Below are 20,040 nucleotides of genomic sequence, written 5' to 3' on the forward strand. Positions count from 1 at the left end.
ATCCCATTGCTTGTGTAGAGGGCGTCCCATTGATGTTGGATGAGATTTTGCTCAGCAGATGAGATTAGGATCCCACAAGAGCATGAATGTCGAAGACCCCTCATGAAATTTTAGGACTGGGAATTTCGTGCTTCCTTTATCTCCAAGCACACCTCAAAGGGAAGAAAATCTGCAATGGCTAGGCTTGACTGGAGGAGATGTCCAAAGAAGGTGAAAGTGGGTCTCCTTGTATTTACAGAAAACACAGAATGGCGAAACTCCAGGATGCGACGTCAAAATCGTGGTCGTAAGTGGTAAGTGGTATCTTCCCACCGAATACCTTTCCAACGATATCCTGGTTTTAAGTGGTATCTTCTGAACTAATACCTTCAAAACGATATACTAATATCTTCGAAACTATATATGTACGTCCTCGAAAAAACTTTTCTATGGAAAAGTAAATTAAAAAATATGTCGTTGGTTTCTTCAACTGGACTAGTAGCTATGGCGCTGTTGCTATGTTGTGATTCTTCTTCGTCTTCGTTGGCATCCGAGATACCTCATCTTGCAATTGAGCCTCTACCCTTGGACAGCAGCCCCCCACACAGAGTGATATGTTCGACGCCTCTACAGTCGAAGCTCTCGGATCGAACCGGCTTTGGTTGCCACAACGGCAAGATGCTCGTTTCGCCTGCTGAAGAGCTGCTACGCCAGCTAGGAACCAGCAGGGCCTGCCGTACACAGATTTTAGAGGAGCATCATCTGAGGAATGAAGACTGCCGCCTTGAAACCTTGAATTTGGAAATCCTCGGTCAGCTGGGTCCAGAGACAGATCATGCTACTTATGCCTCGCTTTTGCGGCGTTGCACCAATGCCAAGGCCCTATCTGCGGGCGAACGTGTTCATGAGCACATGAGTAGGCGTGGATATGCTGGCAACACACTTCTGAGTAACCTCCTCGTCCAAATGTACAGCAAGTGTGGGAGGCTGGAGTATGCACGAGCTGTGTTTGACAAAATAATCGATCGCAATTTGTACTCTTGGAACATTATGATCGCAGCGTCTGCCCAAAACGGGAACCTAGATGATGCAAGAGCGCTGTTTGCCGAGATGCCACAGAGGGATGTGGTCTCATGGAATGCCATGATAGCTGCGTGTACCCAGAATGGGCATGGCAATGAGGCCCTGGAAGCATTCGTTCAAATGCAGGCAGAAGGTTTCGAGCTGAATAAGATTACCTCCATCTCCGTGGTCGATGCCTGTGCCAGTGTGGCAGCCCTGGAAGAGGGTCGAGTAATACATGCTACCGTTGCTAATAACAGATGGGAGTCGGATGTTATTGTGGGGACAGCCCTCGTCCATATGTACGGAAAATGTGGGGGCCTAGATGATGCGAGGGCAGTCTTTGAAGAGATGACACAGCGGAATTTGGTCTCCTGGAATGCCATGATCGCTGCCTGTGCCCAGAATGGGCATGGCACAGAAGCCTTGCAACTGTTTGGTCAAATGCAAGCTGAAGGTTTCGAGCCAGACAAGATCACCTTCGTCTGCATTGTGGATGCCTGTGCTAGTGTGGCAGCCCTAGAGGAGGGTCTCGTCATCCATGCTACTGTTGCTGGTAACGGATGGGAGTTGGATGATGTTGTGGGCAAGGCCCTTGTTAATATGTATGGCAAGTATGGGGCCTTAGATGATGCATATGCAGTGTTTGTAGGTATGACACAACGGAATGTGATCACTTGGAATGGTATGATTGCAGCGTGTTCCCAGAATGGTCATGGCAAGGAGGCCCTGAAACTGTTTGGTCAAATGCAGGCAGAAGGCTTTGAGCCAAACAAGGTCACTTTCATCTGCATTGTGGATGCATGTGCGACTGTGGCAGTCATAGAAGAGGGTCGAGTGATCCATGCTATAGTTGCTAGCAACGGATGGGAGTCAGATGTTGTCATGGGTACAGCCCTTGTCAATATGTATGGCATGTCTGGGAGTCTAGACGATGCAAGGGCAGTGTTTTTAGAGACCCCACATCGGGATGTGGTTGCCTGGAACGCCATGATTGCTGCGTACGCCCAAAATGGGCATGGGAAGGAGGCCCTGCAACTGCTAGAGGAAATGGAGGTTGAAGGCTTTGAGCCAAACAGAATCACCTTCATCGGCATTGTGGATGCATGTGCCAGCATGCAATTCCTAGAAGAGGGTAGAGTGATCCATGCTGCTGTAACTGGCAATGGATGGGAGACGGATGTTGTTTTGGCAACAGCCCTTGTCAATGTGTATGGCGAATGCGGGAGTCTTGACGATGCGAGGGCAGTGTTCGCAGAGATGACACAGTGGAATTTGGTCTCCTGCAATGCCATGCTTGGTGCATCTGCTCAGAACGGGCATGGCAAGGATGCTCTTAACTTGTTTTGTCAAATGCAGGCTGAAGGCTTTAAGCCAAACAAGATCACTTTTCTCTGCGTTCTCACTGCATGCAGTCATGCAGGTCTGGTTGCTGACGGGAGGCGATACTTTGCCTCTATGAATAGAGAACATGGCATAGCCCCCTCAGTGGAGCATTATGTGTGCATGATTGACCTTCTTGGGCGAAGAGGATTATTGGAAGAGGCAGAGGACATGATCATCAGTATGCCATTTGAACATGTATCTTCGGCATGGTTGAGCTTGCTTTCGTCATGCAGAATTCACAACGATGTGGAGCGAGCGGTGCGTGCTGCAAATTTTGTGTCTGAGTTAGATCCAAGGAATGCCTCACCATATGTATTGGTAGGAATTGTCCATGCGAACACAGGTAGGTCAAACATGTACTGAAGGTGAGAAAGGCAATGGAGGCACTTTACCCTCTCAACAGAAGGATATGCATGCCGAGTCGCCATAGGTAACATTTCTCTCTCTCTCTCTCTCTCTCTCTCTCTCTCTCTCTCTCTCACACACACACACACACACGCGCGCGCGCGCACACACTTTTTCTTTTATTTTTTGGTGAAATCTATGTATCTTTACACTGAAAAGAGGCTGTCCCCAAAGTGGGGATCAGCAAATACAAGATCGGAAATTTCATTGTAGGAGAAGTAGATAGTGTAATCTATCTGACAAACACGCACACACATATGGATTGCATGAATGCAGGATTCACAACAGAAGTGCATTCACATGCATGTGCAAAAACCATACACACACACACACACACACACATATGGATTACATGAATGCAGGATTTGCAATAGGAGAAGTGCGTTTGCGTGCATGTGCAAAAATGAGCTACGTTCAGTAGTTGATTAAATGATAAAAGCATCAGAAAGAACTTAGCATATGCATACTTTTATACTATGGTCTACACACCCACTGCTGGGCGCTGATGACGTCAGTGGGGATGTCATAGTAGCTAGTCCTTGCTATGCGTGATGGAGTTTATGGTTTTCAATCTTATGAGTGACTATCGTGAGATTGAAACTGCACTATGTTGTGCTTTTAGAGGATGAGTTTGGGAATGTTCCTGGATTCATCTAGGTATATATTAGCATAAGCATTCAAAGAATTGTGCATGGGAGAGAGTATAATAGAGATTTGAGGAAGCAGAGTAAAAAGATTGTTACCTCAACCCAAGTCTTTAATTTCCACAAATTGACATTGTAAGTTGGTATATAAACCGTCAAATTCTCCTTGTTTGCTGCTCAATCCATGTGACTATCTCCATTGGCCAAATATCCCAAATTCCTCCTATAATTGCTCTTCGCAACTTACAACCCACAAACTGATCGTCAAAGTTGATATATACTCTCATAAGACTAGAATAGATCCAATGTTTACATTTTCTTCCTTTTTTTATAGAACAACCAAAAGTAACGAAGGAAAGAAGGGATTTGAGCGGCTTTAGACAAAATTATGAGTGAATGAGGAAGGAGAGAGAGAGAGATTTGATAAGCAAAGCTATGCTTGAGAGAGAGAGAGAGAGAGAGAGAGAGAGAGAGAGTAATTTGATAAGCAAAGCTATGCTTATATTCTCATCGTTACACAAGCATAAGTTGCCATTTGGGTTGCAAAAGATCTCGAAACCTCTTCGGTAAACCTAATGTGTACTAAGCTTTGAAATCCCAATCAAACAACAAGAATTTTGATAGCAAAAAGGAAGGAACAACGCAGAAAATAAGAATAAGAGAGAGAGAGAGAGAGAGAGAGAGAGAGAGAGAATTAAATTAGGTTAAAATTTCACCACACCACCACCTTGCAAAAGAAGAAGAAAGAAACAACTATGACAAGACAAGGAAACAAAATCTACTGATGTACATACAAATGAAACACCAATACAAACAAAAGGAAACAATTATTGTTATTACTATTTAATCAGTTAGTTTTTATTTGCTTATTTTAAATTTAAAGATAATAAAATAAGGGAGTGGGAAAAAAATATTACATACATACATTAAGAAAAGATAAACTCTTAAAATAGAACCACCTAAGAACTAAGGAAGCTAGATGCACCAAACCTTACTTATCTATTCAATTTGGAACTTTGTTGTGATGATGATGTCCTCTTAAGGCACAAATCCAAATTGTTGCAATGCATGTTCTATGTTGCACTTCTCAGTTTTGCAGACCTGTTTTCAGACTTGAATCAAGCTGTCAAGGAATCACATAGATGATCTCTACAGTGGATTCTTACACCTCAAGGTTGACACAAAACTTGGGCTATGAAATAGTAACCAGCGTCTTCCCTTAACAAATAGGTGGTGTTATCATTAACATGAAAATTCTAGCAAGGAAAAACTCACCAACAGTAATTTTCTCACCACATCAGGTGAGTTGATACTCAACATGGACCTTTAACACAAGGAAAGACTCGTACATAAAAGATGACCCAAATTGTGCACATATGTACAGCAACAAGAGGATTTGATGATTTAACCTTTGGATTCTAAGGTTGTGATTACCTTAGATGGTTGGATGCCTAGAGTAAATTTTACTATCATAGGTTTGGGTTGATTTGGTCATGTGGAGTTGGCTTATGTGCAAAGATGATGGATTTAATATCGGTTGGATGTTAAACTACAATTACTTTATTGGTTGTTTCTTGGACTTCTTACAAGAGGAAGTGGATCCTTGGATAACTGACAAACCGTGGACGGTGGAGTCTTCTTGAGTGATTGGAAGCATGATTTTTCCTCATGTTTTAGCACCTTCAGGATCTCATTTTAGCTAGAGGGGCTTGAACCTATTCATGGTTTGCCTATAAAAGGAGGACTTGACAGTTAGCTCTCCCTCCCCCTTGCATGCTTGATCTATAGCAAAAAGCTATTGGATTGATGAGGCTTATGAGTGCATTATTGTGTTCCATTTTGGTCATTGCACAAGGAACATGCCTATGGTTTCAATTCATTCAAGTGAAAGTCGATCAAAAGAGAAGAATGTTGAGCTCCATGTACTACACATAACAGTCTAAGTGGTTGTAAGTTGAGTGGGTGTATGGCACAATTGTTGTTGTTGTATTCATCAAGTTGGCTTGAGACCATGGATGTTTTTATCAAAGGTATATTTATATATTAATATAAAATAATGGCGAAAGTTTATCATGCTATATTTTTTAGTTTCACAATATTGATAGCATATAGCACCATTTTGTATATTTTATTTTGAATTTTGAAGTAAAATATGTAAATCCTCGTGAAACTTCAAAAATTTTCACATAAAAGTTTCAAATCTTAGCGAATGTTTCAAATATTTAATTTTATTAGGGCATACAAACTTTCAATGCCAATATGAAAGTTTCACTTCTCAACGAAACTAGCATGAAAAAATCATCCTTGCTTGAGACACTATGAGCAAGTACTGTGTGGTGATCATGAGTGAAATATTGGTGGAAGACTGTCAGAGGATTGGAAGTACATGGAAGGCCATTGGCTTATGTGTCGGCTATGGCAGAAGGAAGTCAATCAAGCCGGAAGTTCATTATGACGAAGGACAATGGATTTGAGTTCATTCAGTAGATGGTATCAGTGAGTACATAGCGCTAGAAGGTAACTTCTATTTCAAGTTGTAATGGTTTTCCTATTAATTCCAATTGTGGTATCAAAGGTTATTACTTATAGAGAATTATATGATGTTGATGTATTAAAACATTGTAATGGTTTTTCTATCAATTCTAATTGTGGTATCAGAGGTTGATATTGTCAAGAATTGTATGCTATTGATGTATTGAATTGTTGTGTGGTCCATATAATTGGGATTCAGCTTTGTAGTTAATCACCAATGTAAAAATGATTTATGCAGAAGTGGTGGTCATCTTTGTGCAAAGGGTATTGCATTGTAGTGTCTTTTTGGGATTGTCAACTATGGTGTTATGTAGTGTGGCCTTTTGGTTATATTATGTATTTGTGATTCCTTTTGAGTAGTGATATATATGGTGTAGAAGTATTGGTCTTAGTAGTTGCATGCACTGGTCAACATGTCTATAACATAATTATCACAGGTTGGTCAATATTTTACAGTTGGTTCAAGCTATTTTCACTCCATTAGAGGACCATTAGTGATTTTGTGCTTGTCTTAAAAGTGAAATATTGGAATTGAGTTGGTGGAACATGTTCAATTTGTGTTGATTGTTCGTGTGTAGTTGTTGGTCTATCACTTAGCTCGTGTGTCTATTTACACCCGACTCGACCAATTGGTTTGGACAATTTGTCTATTGATTAGTCATTTGGAGTTGTCCAAGAGTCAAACTAAGTGTTAAAAAGTGAGGTTCTAAAAGTTTAGAGATAAATCAGGTAGCATAATATTATAAGATTGGAGGGAGATGATTAGAACCAAGTACCAGTCTTTGATTGCTCATTGAAAGTGGTAAGGACATAGAAAGAAGAAGGCTATTAAGGAACAAGAGTGTGGATCTACTAATGGCTAATAGGACCTTTATGGTGCCCCATTCCCTTAATGAATGATCTTATCCATTGGAAGGATTAGACTAACCAATTCCAATAGGATCTTTATGGATCCCCATTCATACCAAATTCATCTCATTCATTAGAAGAATTAAACTAATTTTAGAAGACTAATAAGATGTAGGTTTACAAAAAAGAGAAAAATATAGTTATGGATGGTCAGGTGATTGGGCAAATATTTCATAAACATAGCTATGGAATTGTATGTCATTGGGAAAGACTGTCCCCAATATAGAGTTGTAAATATTAGCACATGATACCATTTTTAAGGCTTAAATGGAGTTAAGTATACTTGAACTCCATATATAGGTTTTTCATAAGTAGAATTTGAAAAATTAAACCTTATATATGGGTCCAAATGACTTGCGTTAATCGATTTCAATACTTGGAGGGCTAAATTAGAGCTTTTATGAGAAATTTATGTTAATTTACTAGATTTAAGTCTATAAACGTTAGTACATACAACTTGGAGAAGGATCTAGATTCTCCATCAGGCTAAAATTTCCTTGACAAGACCCTTAACAAGATCTTTATGGCTCCCCATTCCTGTATCGAATTGATCTCATTTATTCAAAGAATTAGAATAATTTCAAAAGACTAATAAGACCCCTAATGAACCTAATCCATGAAAAATAATTTATGTTGGAAAATGTGCGAAGAAATCTTTGAGGCTTTGATATGTTACATGTAAGTCTTGGCTTCTACACTTCCAATGATAACTACTACTAAAGTGGTTGACACCTTTGCAAGAAATACGCTATTACTACCAAGACCCTGGTGTTAGTATATTGTGCCTTGAAATTTAGGTGCACCACATGCGTATATGGTGTATTTGTGACCATGGCTAGTTGTAACCATGTACATGACGTAAATTTTGGCACTGTTATGTAAATTTGAGATGTCTTTTGGAGCTTTGACCATCAAGAAGTGTTTTAGGTATCCTATAGGATGCTTGAATTTATAAGTGGGTGAAGAATGAGTAGTTCATGTCCCAAAAAGAGAATCCTAGTACATGGGTAGCTCATACTATACTTCTTGCATGCTCTTTTTTGCGACTTTTATACTTCAATAGGAGTGAGTATTTCAACAATTTTTATTAGTTGAGGTAGTGGTTAGTAGACTCTTGTTGCCCATCGATGGTCACCACGATGTACAGACCGTCAAAAATTCTATGCTAGTGAGTATTTGGAGAGTGCGCCAATGAAGAATTTGTGTTGAGCAACCTTGAGGATGTGTATCGACTATCTTATATTGATTTTTCTTTGATTTGCTCTAGATTTTTTTTTAAATGATTACTTCTCCCCATAGTCCATGTCATGGACTCTAAAGGTAGACCGAGGTAAGTAAATGGTCTAGGCTCATGTATTCTTGATGCAATTTTGTAAGAAAGGCTGGGATGCATAGACCCAATGTACATCACAATTGGTGTAGTTATTTATGTGCTAATTAGTGAGGGAGAAGTAATACAACCTAGAGGGACTGAGAAGACATCAATTCCTTTAGGAAATCTGTTGTTTGTACCTTTGGATTTTCAACTGTTGGAGAATCCTCTAGTGCTACTATTCCAAACACAACTATAATTGTAGTAGAACTTATTGAGCAGAGTGCAAAGGCATAGGCTACTAAAACAATTGGGTCAGGTGATGAGTAGTTGGGTGTGTTTTTAGAAGTGCATTTGGAACCTTATGACATTATTATGTACTTAGAGCTAGGGGAGGGTCAACCAATTAAACCAAGCAAGTAGGAGATTATGTTTGTGATGAGGGATTCTTCCAAGGTATTGATGTCTTTGTTGTTTAAAAGGAAGTTGGTTGCAATATCAAGAAGAGTGCAGCTAAGAGGCAGATGATTGAGCAACCCCAAAAGAGGAAAATTTCCCTTTGTGCCCTTTGTTGAGTATGACTTTGTCAAATGTTCCAGTAGTAGGTGTGTTAGTTTTGTATGCCTCAGAAATAGAGACTCAAAGTTAGTGTTGTATGCGTCAGAAATGGAGACTCAAGTTTCTCAACAATGGGGTCAAATACAATTGATATAGAGGATGCTTGGGAGTGTGCTCGAAGGTTGGCACTATTCGTGGAAAAAGAGATTGCATCCTGCATACCAGTGGCTTACATGCATTAAAAGAAGTTGTGGCTCCGAAAGCCCAATGAGAGGAAGACTCTACTAAGATTGGGAGCCTAGGTTAAGGGTAGGTTGTAAGATTATTAGTAGAGTTGGCTATTGCCATTGCTCAAGAGTAGGTCTATGTTATAAAAGGATTGTGATTCCTTTGCATCTAGATTGTAATTTAAGCCTCAAATTTTGCAACTCTAACTGCCCAGAGTACAAACTCATAAATGAAGAATGCCGAGTTCAATTGGGAATATACTAGATTGCAAGTGGCTTCTCAGGAGACATGAGATTATATTCTAATATAGCAATGGTGTAGGCTTGCACGTCCCTTGTAAGTTTGGCATAGATGAAACCAACTTTCTCCAACCAATTTGATGGAATTTACTAAGAGTGTTTACCAGGCTGCATCACCACATGTTGGTTAATTATCCAATGTTACAAAAGCCTATTCAGGCTATGCATAATGTAGCGAGGCAGATCTCATCCATCTTGTGCAATTGGTTTGGGTTATTCTGACATGACCTATTCCTTTGACATAATCTAATTAAGTATGGATATTCCTTATTGACTTGGAATTTATTTTCTTATTGAGTTACGTTCTTGTTGAAGAAGCATCCTTGTTGAGTGGATGCTATTGTTGCATACTTGAAATTATTGAGTTGTATTTTACCCTATGTGGTGGTTAATAGTCATCATCCTCATTATCATGTCAAAATCTTTATTCGAATAATTGTTCTTGTCTATATCCATATTTCTTTTGTTGTTCTAATGTTCCATTGAATGATGGTAATAAAGTTGTAAATCTTAAGGTTGGTACCTTTACGGGTGTTGGTATTTATTCAATTATCCAAAAGTGGATTGTTAGATTGGATACATTGTTGGTGCTTCATTGGTTTACTCTAACCATTATAGCATGCGTTTGGTGGCTATCCTTGGAGTTCTGCATGGAAGGTTGTTCTTTGGTTATAAGAATCTATTTCTCTGTTAGAGTCTAATCGTGAGCATAGGGAGTTTTAGGAGCATGGGTCATTGCTTGCAATAACTAGTGTGTTATGCATGGGGAGCAAGTCATTACTAATGGAATATTAAGGTGTATTTCTATCATTGTAGCTCTTATTTGTCTTTATTGAAAATGGACCATGTGAATAGAGCAATGCTACCAATTGATCATCTTCTCTCTAGCTTGGATTTAGTAGGGATGAGCTATATGACTAAATGTTGTCATAATTTTATTTTTGAGCAAGCATGGAGGGTCATATCAGTGTTTAGGTTTTTGTTTTGGGGTTTCCTTTGATCATCTTAATTAAGTGCTTGAGGGGGTGGTGAATGTCCCAAGTGCTAGTAAAGTATGAAATTGAGTGGAGTTCTTAGTTTTGCAATTGAGATTTAAGGACCTTTTGAGAAAGTCAAGATATAGCAAGAGCGATTACTACAAGCATGAAAAAAAGGCATCCCACAATAGGTGGTGACATATATAAAGAAGCTGATGAATGAGTACCAAATGGGAATTTAAAAAAAAAACCACAGTTTTTAATTCATTGAAGAAACAATTTTAGAATTTGGAAAGTGAGTAGAGTTTAAGAGAGCTGCATATGAGGACTTCCTAATTGATGATACAATGTGGGACAAGCCACAAATCTTCTTTATAGAAGAAATACAACCTAGTAATATTTTGCAATTCATTGATAGAATATTGTATATTACAATTACTAAAGTGGGATTATGCAATATCGTCATTTTTGTTAGTAAAGAAGACAAAGAAGCCATGCTTTGTGTTTGGAGAACACCAATATGGCAATGATCTTAATATCTAAAATGGTGTGTATGCAACAAGGAGAGATAAAAGAGAATGCAGCTTGAAGATACAAACTCTAGAATCCTTCATCTTATTGATGAGAATTGTACACCCTGATCCTTAGAGCAATATACAAAAATGGTTGTCTTTTTCTTAATATGTTGGAATTTTTACAGCCGCTAGAATGGGACACCACTTTAATTCAAATGGCATATGTACAAAGATCTTATTAGGAAAAAATGTTCCACAAACATTATTGAGAAAGAATATTGCATGCAATACTTTGATATGCAAGATCGTGTAGCTACAAAATATGATAATGATCTCAGAGTTGTCAATGATGAGGAGGCAGAGAATGGTGAAGAAGATCTCAGGGTTGTAAATGATGAGGAGGTAGAGAATGGTGAAGAAAAAATCAAAGTTGTCGATGAGGAGATAGAGTGTGATGAAGAAGAACTCAATGTTGCTCATGATGAGGATATAGAGAGTGATGGAGAGGACACAGATGATGCCTCATAGAATGCACCCCCGAGTTACATAAAAAGACCATAAATTTTTCTAAAGGTATGAAACCTTTACCTTGGCTTTGCTTTTGATATTCTATAAACTCATTTAATAAGAATTAATACAAATATATAAAGTGTTTTCTTTAAAGATAATTAATATAAAAGATGAATTTCATGAACTTTCCTATTTGTTCATAGCTAGAGGAGGAGAAGGAGGAGAGGTGGAGGAGCAAAAGATATGTTTGTACCAGTACAACTTCAAGTAGATCTATTGGTGCTTCAAGAGAGCCTAAATGAAGTGGTGGACATTGGAACTACTCCAAAATCAATTCTTCCTATCTCCACAATATTTAAAGACATAGCTCTAGAAATACTTCTTTCTTCTTCAGTTCCTACTACACCTCTTCTCAATGCTTGAATTATGGCAAGTCAGGAACATATTAATGATTATGATCGAAAGGAGAGAGGGGATGAGGATTTAGTGGGGCCTGAGGAGGAAGAGAGAAGATGTGATGAGGAAGAGAGGACAAGAGAATAGAATAGGAGTTTGGATATCACAGGGATTATTATGCAAACATGATTTGAATCAAATGAGCTAATGGTATGTACTTTCTCATGTAGTGTCAGTACAAAGCTACCTATATCAATACAAAACCATGTATCTATACTTGCTTCTCTCTTTTTGATGGTACTTATCAATAACAAAAAGATACAAATAGATGTTTGTGCATGGTTGCAACCTATAAATTTCAATGACGGGCGAGTTATGTTTATGGCATATTGCAAGGAGTAAGGAACTCTTGCATTAACTATGTCAAATAATAATTGTTCTTCATTGGTGGTGTATCTCACATTGGAAAACTAGCCAATGTTCCTTTGTCAATTCAATGGCAGGCTATCATGGCATGGTGATAGAGTAAGTATACACTTAAAGTGTTGTTATGACGTGGAGATATAATAAGTGCATACTTATTGTATACACTTTAAGTGTATACATTGAGTATACACTTAAAGTGTTGTTAATTCCATGTTATGTATCCTATGCAATGCCCACATTATGTTCTATTATAAGTTATCATGTGTAGGTTTGCAAGAAAGTTGATATTTGCCATTGAGGTACTCATGCACCGATGAAAAGGTGACTTGGTGGACACAATGACTTACATTTCTATTCCAAGTATGTGGACCAAAAAGATGGCCACATCTATGGGTGGAGAGTTTGCTTCAACTGCATGTTGCTCCTCAACTACCATTTTAGTATGAACTCATAAGTAGAGTTTTCCATGACACCACTCTACATTGATGCCATCTTTCAGACAGTGACATACCTTCATAGGATTTGGGGTTTGCCTACCCATAGGCGACCAAGGTTGGCAAAGCAGAGTTTTCCATGACACCACTCTACATTGATGCCAACTTTCAGACAGTGACATACCTTCATAGGATTTGGGGTTTGCCTACCCGTAGGCGACCAAGGTTGGCAGTACCTTGAGGACAAAGGAGTTTTATATGCATTGAGGATTTGATTGGATAGATATGGGTCTCATCCCATCAACTAAGGATTGAGATAAGGAGAGCTATAGGCACACCTATGGAGCAATGGGCTATGCACATTGAAGGAGGTGGAGGCAGAGGAACACTTTCTATGTACTTTCCTAGTCTATTATGAGATCCAATAAGGATATCATTGCCTCTTTTGGGAGGGGCATGGCTTTTGACCATTGTCTCAACTGTCCCACTTCCATGAAATAGGTCTGTGTTGACCTATACCTGATTCATATGTAGTGGCATAGAGAGATCCTTCTGAGGTAGACCACACAGCATGATGTGATAGCACCATACGAGACAGGAATAGATTGAGTGTAGTAACATGTCATAGATGTCTATGTGTTTGATTCAACCACAGGGCATAGTGTAGCAGAGGAGGAGTTAGCTACTAACATGAGGGCAGAGTGGATTAGTGAAAAGAGACGACACACAGCTACAGAGCCAGAGGCACAAAGACCACGTGTGATGTAGAGGTTGACCATAGCACGCACCATGGAGGTCCAACTTATTTCATCTCTCCTCAAAGGGGACCATCAAAGACAAGGTGTTCACTCTTGATATGGCCCACTAGATATAGAGATCATGAGACCATGCCCCCACCACACCGACAGATGAATCAACAAATACAGATACAAGACATCCTTGGATCCCATCAGAGAACTACCATGGTAATAGGTTTGTACTTGAGTATTAGCTTTGAGTTTTGAGTTTTGAGTTTTGAGAGTTTTAGCATGGCACTCAACAAGGGCCCTAGTGTGCCCTTTACGTTAGTCCATAGTGGCACTCAACAAGTCACTCAAATCTCAACAAGGCCCTAGCAAGCCCTTTTCTTCAATCCTACTTTGTCTCACAATCCCATGAGACCCTTGAGTATGTTAAATAATCTTTCTTTCTTTCTTTAAGCATACCTTCAGCCCGCCCACTCTCAATGTGTAGTTGATGTGACGACACACCAAACTACTCGACTGATATCTCCAAAATGGATCCATGTGTAGCCTGACAGGTTGATGAAGCCCTCTACTAATAACCATAGAAGTGGTCCTTGTAAAAGCTAAGATTCACAGAAAGATTGTTGGGGCTTGACCAGGTCATGAGCTATAAGAGATTCACTCATCCTCTCACATATTGCCATGACTACCCAAAAGTATCCTAACCATACCTCAGATCTTGCAAGCAACATCGCTCTTCACATTGTGTCAAAAAATTTGTAGTGATAAAAAAAGTAGCAATAAACCCTCTATCTCTATGCTTTGGTCTCCTCAATGACACCTATGAGTGTGTTTATGTAATTAAAAGCATGCTTGTTCCTTGAGTCCCTATAACTTTGTAAACTGACTAACTTGTGGGTCAACCATTGATGCAAAGATCTTGGACATGACATACACAATCATAATGGTCCTATAATTTTTCAAGCTCATAGGATCCTGTACATTGTGAATGGGAGTGCTAGTGTTAAGGTTTCAGCATGAGGAAAACCAATGCAAACCGCTTCATTAAAAATCTTTGCTAATATTAGGGCCATAATACTTATTATGTTTTCACTCTATGAAGCCCCTCATGAGCCATTTTGAAACTTCAAAGTTACGTGCTTGCTACAACCTCTGGTTGTGAAAAGCATGCAAGAGGTAGGATGGGGTAATTGTGAGAGGTGAGATGATGGCTGGTGCTGAATTTTGTATAATGTGCATGCGCAAGAGTTCCATAGTGTGGTGTCCGTGAGAGGAGAGTGGCTTATCACACTAGAAACTTCCACCAAATTCCTTAGACTCGTTACCAAACAAAATGTCTATTAGCCGCTCCTTGTTAAGACAAACAAAGGTATACTTCTTTTGATAGCATATCAGTTTTTCCTCACTCAAAAGGTGATGCATAGTCTCGAATCTAAGCTAATGGCCTAGAGCTTTACACTTATCATTGTATTAGCTACTGCAAGGTACTCGATTCGAGAGACAGCAGGTGAGTGGAATTGGTGGTGTCTGTGAGAGTGTATAGGGTGGCCTCATGGAGAGATTGAGTGATCATAGCGACTCAATCCTCAAGGGGCAATATGTTCTCGATACATGTGAGCAAACTGAAAAGAGCATGCGGAGTACTCAGGTGAAAGGTTATATACGGTGTGATATGTAATGTGACCAGGCAATGTTGTGGTGTGTGGTACTATGCGAGGGATGGATATAGTAAAATAAGGATGGGTGTCATTTGCATAAGAGAAAGCTAAGGAGGGCATTAGGAGAGGCTACTTATAACTTGAGGAATAGAATTGATACCAATATAAACACCATCGTTTCTTTTGCTTTTTGATTATAGGACATGGCAAAAAGAATTGTCCCAACTCACTGGCCGAGAAGGCTACCAAGGAATCAGCTTCCACCGTCATTTTTGTGGTGGCCACTCTAACCCCTCTAACATAAGCAACTAATTTAATCTTTCCTTTGTTGAACCTAGTTCCTTTTGTGGTATTCAAAGATACGGAGGGAGACCTCACGACCAAATGAAGGCTCTTCTCCGAGCCAATGGTATAAACAAAGGGCATTGTTTTATTGTTATTTTTTATATGGGGAGCTCAGAAGATGCCATCTCTGCACAGTTGGCCAAGAAAATGGGTTGACTCTGATACCTCATGACCTTTCCATCGATGAGTTCATGACATGATCTAAGGTATACAATAAATCTTTACCATAATTCAAGGTCTTCCTTATCCTACCATCATTCATGGAGATCGGAGTATTATATGCATTCCATTGATTTGAAAGGTTCAAGAAGGTCGTGCTTTATGAAAGGCGCATTGTGTGGACTGACTATGTGTGTTGCTAGTAGAATGCAGTGCAACCTAGTCCTCCATTGGGGCAAGAGATGGTTAATTCACTCCAGCATAGGAAATGAAGGAAATCCCATCAGAAAGCCTTGCAAGTTATGGGCTGCTCTTCCAAGGCTTTTTTCAAAATCTTGCATACCTATAGCAAGATGCATTATTTGCATTGTGTATTGTGCCCAAATGGCTCCTAGACAATGAATAATTAACAACTTGATGAGTGTGGTACAACATTACTTTGCAAATTTGTTTTGTTGCCCCTCCTCGGGACTCTTTCTACTCAACTTGTTGCCCAAGATGCTATTCTTCATCATGTCCATCCAATTCTCTCTTAGGAGAAGGTAAATTTGTTGGAGTTGCCACGCACACACTTTTTATGAAATCTAGTTGTCATTATATTGCAAAAAATAGTCCCAAAGAAAGGGACTGTCAACTACAAGCATCAGAAGATGTCATTATATGACAAGAAGGCAGTATAATCAAGATCCCGAGCATGTAAGCAATCATAAAAAGATGCACGAAAGAACTGATATTTGGCAAAGAGAAGGATCACCAAAGACTCGATCATTGCGGTCATTCTATAGTGCCCAATAACGAACCCCGTAGCCGTTGTAATAAAAGCAAGAAATCACAGGACTCTAGGTAGCTCCTAAAGAGATGAGGCATAGACTCCTATATAGACAGGCATTGTTGACGAGTGGCAGGAGCAATATGATGAGGACAAGCCAAGAGTTGTCCAAAGGAAATAACCCCAAGCATAACCCACCATAACTAGAACTTCTATCAAAGAGAGTTTGGAATCCCAAATGTGCCACAATCTCGTCCCTGACCACCAAGAGGAGTGCGTCATAGACCAAATGTGATTAGCACGAGAAGAAACCCAAGGGGAAGGCAACAAAATCTGATACAAAGATGCCGCTGTGGTGTCAACTATTGGTAATGCACAGCAAGCATGATCATCTGATTGGAGAACCCAATCTTTGAGGCGATAATGAATCTCAAGACGAGGTATTGGCCGAAAGTCACTGAGCATTTGTGATAATAAATTCCATAAAGGCTTGTAATGCCGTCCCAAACACGCGCGCGCGTGTGCACACACACAAAACAAAACGAGAAAGAGAGAAAGAAAGAAAGAAAGAAAGAAAGTCTATTGACATCCACTGGAGACCAAAAGGTCTATGGGACAGCAAGAAACCCTCTAGTACAACTGCTTTAGGGAGGGCACATGGCAGCTCCCAAGGAGTGCAAAAGCAACCCCCATTTATTTAGAGTACCTACATAATAGTCTGAAAGAGTAATCAGCCATACATCAGTTTAAGACTGATTTAAACTCTCTGATTAGGGCTACGCCTTTATGATAAACTACCCATTTTCCATCCTTTCTGGCAGCCCTGACTTTAGCTAATTCAGTTGCCTTTTTTTTTAATTGAGCTTGTGTAAGCTCCTCAACTATCCATACTTTAGTACCCTTCAGCTTGTAAGATTGTCGAAGAAGCTTGATTCGCATATCTTTTGACTTCAGTGTAAGGATTGCCACTGCATAATAGAAGCGGGCCTGGAGTCGTCATCATCCTGCTCATCATCATCCATCCATTCAATGTTGGGCAAGCTTGCTTTGATCTTTGTCAATATTTCACTATAAGTGTCCTCTTCTTTGTACCAATCTCCTGGAAGTCCGCCTATTCTAATCTTCAACACATTATCACATCTAGCTTCGTGTTCTTTAATCTTTGCTTGAATATCAGACTTACTTGCTTTCGTATCCACTTCCACAATCACTTTTTTCTTAGCCGTTTGTACTTCAATGTGAACAAGATCTTTGACTGTAGAGACTAGCTGTGGGATAGGGGAGGAGTCCTTACAAGATTTTACAGCCTCATTAATTACTGCCTACTCACCAAGCCCTTCCAGAATGTGAAGTCGAGCTTTTACTTCTGCTAGTTCCAAGCGTAGCTCTCTCACTGCCTGTTGTAGATAAAAAATTTGATCCTGTTGCCCAAGGATGTGTCATTTGGAGCCTTCTTGTTGATAATTGTGTCCATACGGAGAGGGTGTCATTGTTGCAACTGTAGAGTACCGAAACCTGATGGAGGTTGAAGGACTTGGAGGAGAGGATAGGCCAGTCCATAATTGGCTGCCCCTAACTAAACCTAATCGCTGGGTTGGATTGGGGGTTTAGTCCAACTCGAGGTTAGGGTTAGGATTTAGCGTAACTCAAGATTAGGGTTAGGGGGGATTTGTTGTTGACAACGAGACTAGAGGGTTTGTTCGTGACGACGGGCTAGGGGGAGCTTGCGACTGGCGACGACTGATGGTTACTGGGGGTTGTTCACTGTTGGTGGCGGCTCTAGTAGCTGGTTAGCTAGGTAGATAGATAGGTTAGATTAGATTAGATTAGATTAGATAAGATTAGATTAGATTAGATTAGATGGGATTAGATAGGTTAGGCGACGGCTCAGACAAACGACGGACGGGCTGAGCGACGACGACGACAAGCGACGAACGGGCCGATCTAAGCGACGGATGAGCTGAGAGCTGAGCGATGTGCTTCTACGACGACAGGCTACGACGGGCTACGACGACCTATGGGCTATGGGCTATGACGACCTACGAGCTAAGAGAGGCTAGGGACGCGGAGAGGAGAGAGAGAGAGAGAGAGAGAGAGAGAGAGAGAGAGAGAGAGATCTATTAACGTTTGCAGAAGACCTCATGAGACAAAGTACTAGCACAAAAAAGTGACTGACTACATCTGGATAGCCGGAGAATCAAGGGGGTGGACAAGGCCAACTCCTCCCGATTTATTTTAGAGCGTACCGACATTCTAACAGTATCATGAAGTGGTCTTTATAACATCAATTTAACACTGAGTCTTTGGGTTTGGCTTTGAAGTCCCTAATCTATGATTTAATAAACCGCCCATTTGCCTACCTTGCGTGCTTCCTTTACCTTGGTGAGTTCACTTTTTCTTTGCTTGAGCTGGAGTGGAGTGAGCCCCTTAGATGTCCAAATCTTTGTACCCTTCAACCTATGTATTTGTCTAAGAATTTTGATTCTTGCTACCTTAGAGAGAGAGTAAATTTCTTTTGAACTTCCCTTTCCCCCCTCTTGTAGACCATCAACACGAATGCCCCTATCCACAAAGAAGGCGACCCCCACTAACTACAGCACTATTCTGATTGGCCATACCATGGCCAAAATTTATGGAGGGTAGATCAGATGCTCTGCATTGAGCCTTCATTCATAGCTTCCAAGGAAAGGGACATCTACATACATCATACATATGAGAAGTAGAAGTAGAATTTATTATCGTCCTTGGGGGGCCAAAAATGACCCATGGAACCTAATCCTCAGTACAAAAAAAATCTCCTCCGATGTGGAGGAGAGTTTTCAAGTTCTTGACGGTACAAAAAAAGACGAGTGACAAAAGACCCCAATGCTACCAGAGAGGCAATGGAGAGAACTGATGAGAGCTGTGTGGTGTCTACCAGTATCTGCTGGTAATCATCCCTGATATGTGCATATGTGGGGCTATGTAGGGCTACAAGGAAAGGGACATCTACATACATACATACATACATATGAGAGAAGGGGGTGAGAGGTGAGTACTGGTTTTTTTCGGACTCCTCTCTCTCTCTCTCATAGCTAGAAGACCACACTTGACCACACACACACCGACCGTCGCCAGTGCTCTATCACAGGTTTTATGCCACTGCAGCCTCGTACACCACTGGGCTCCCCCTTGGGCTTGACCCCTCTGCCAGCTTCCAAAGGATCATCGCAGTGATGCCACACCACAGCTTGCATCCTCTCCAAGGGCTTAGTATCGGAGGATAGGATCAGCTGCTCTACATTGAGCCTTGATTGACGGCTTCAAAGGATCACAATTCAACTCCAGCCTGACAATCGTGCCCATATTGCTAAAACTGATAGCATTGTACTCATTGCAAACTTGGTTGAGGGGCTGCATGCAAACTTGGATGCATTGGACAGATTTAGGAGAGAGAGAGAGCTCATAATGAACCCCTGCAAAAATAAGATCAACACATCACCATGATAACCTATACAAAAAGCTCACTCTTAGATGGAGTCCAAAGGTAGTGAATATATATGTCTATCTTGGGGTCACTCCTGCATCTCTGTTTTGCAATACTACAGCTGTCATAGATCACTTAGCATGTGTTGCCCCGGGAGCATAGAAAGGTCCCAAAACCATTATAAATGTAAAAATTTGGGCAGCCCTGCTGGTACTGGTACCATTTTTCATACTGTCACAGTATGCATACTCCCTATAAAAAGGCAATACATACATACAGAATGTTTACTCTCTAGAGAGATTTTAGAATCCTCAATCCAGCAACT

At 40.3% G+C, this 20,040-nt stretch overlaps 1 protein-coding gene across 1 annotated transcript; it reads left to right on the plus strand.

The window, feature by feature from the left end:
* The first annotated feature begins 483 nt into the window (after window positions 1-483).
* LOC147889718 (pentatricopeptide repeat-containing protein At2g13600-like) lies at window positions 484-11,334 on the plus strand. Its single transcript, XM_087391303.1, has 3 exons — window positions 484-1,272; window positions 1,447-2,770; window positions 11,120-11,334. Exons 1-3 carry the CDS (start codon window positions 484-486, stop codon window positions 11,332-11,334), a joined length of 2,328 nt encoding a protein of 775 aa, XP_087247429.1.
* The last annotated feature ends 8,706 nt before the right edge of the window (window positions 11,335-20,040 follow it).

This window comes from Dipteris shenzhenensis, chromosome 20 (genome assembly GCF_047967505.1).
Source record: "Dipteris shenzhenensis isolate YYH24624 ecotype China chromosome 20, Dip_SZ_1.0, whole genome shotgun sequence".
NCBI lineage: Eukaryota > Viridiplantae > Streptophyta > Polypodiopsida > Gleicheniales > Dipteridaceae > Dipteris > Dipteris shenzhenensis.

Coding starts and splice junctions, on each gene's coding strand:
- LOC147889718 (XM_087391303.1), top strand. CDS start 484: ATGGCGCTGTTGCTATGTTGTGATTCTTCTTCGTCTTCGTTGGCATCC. Junction 1,273..1,446: donor CAGCCCTGGAAGAGGGTCGA/GTAATACATGCT, acceptor GCCTGTGCCCAG/AATGGGCATGGCACAGAAGC. Junction 2,771..11,119: donor AATTGTCCATGCGAACACAG/GTAGGTCAAACA, acceptor AAGATCGTGTAG/CTACAAAATATGATAATGAT.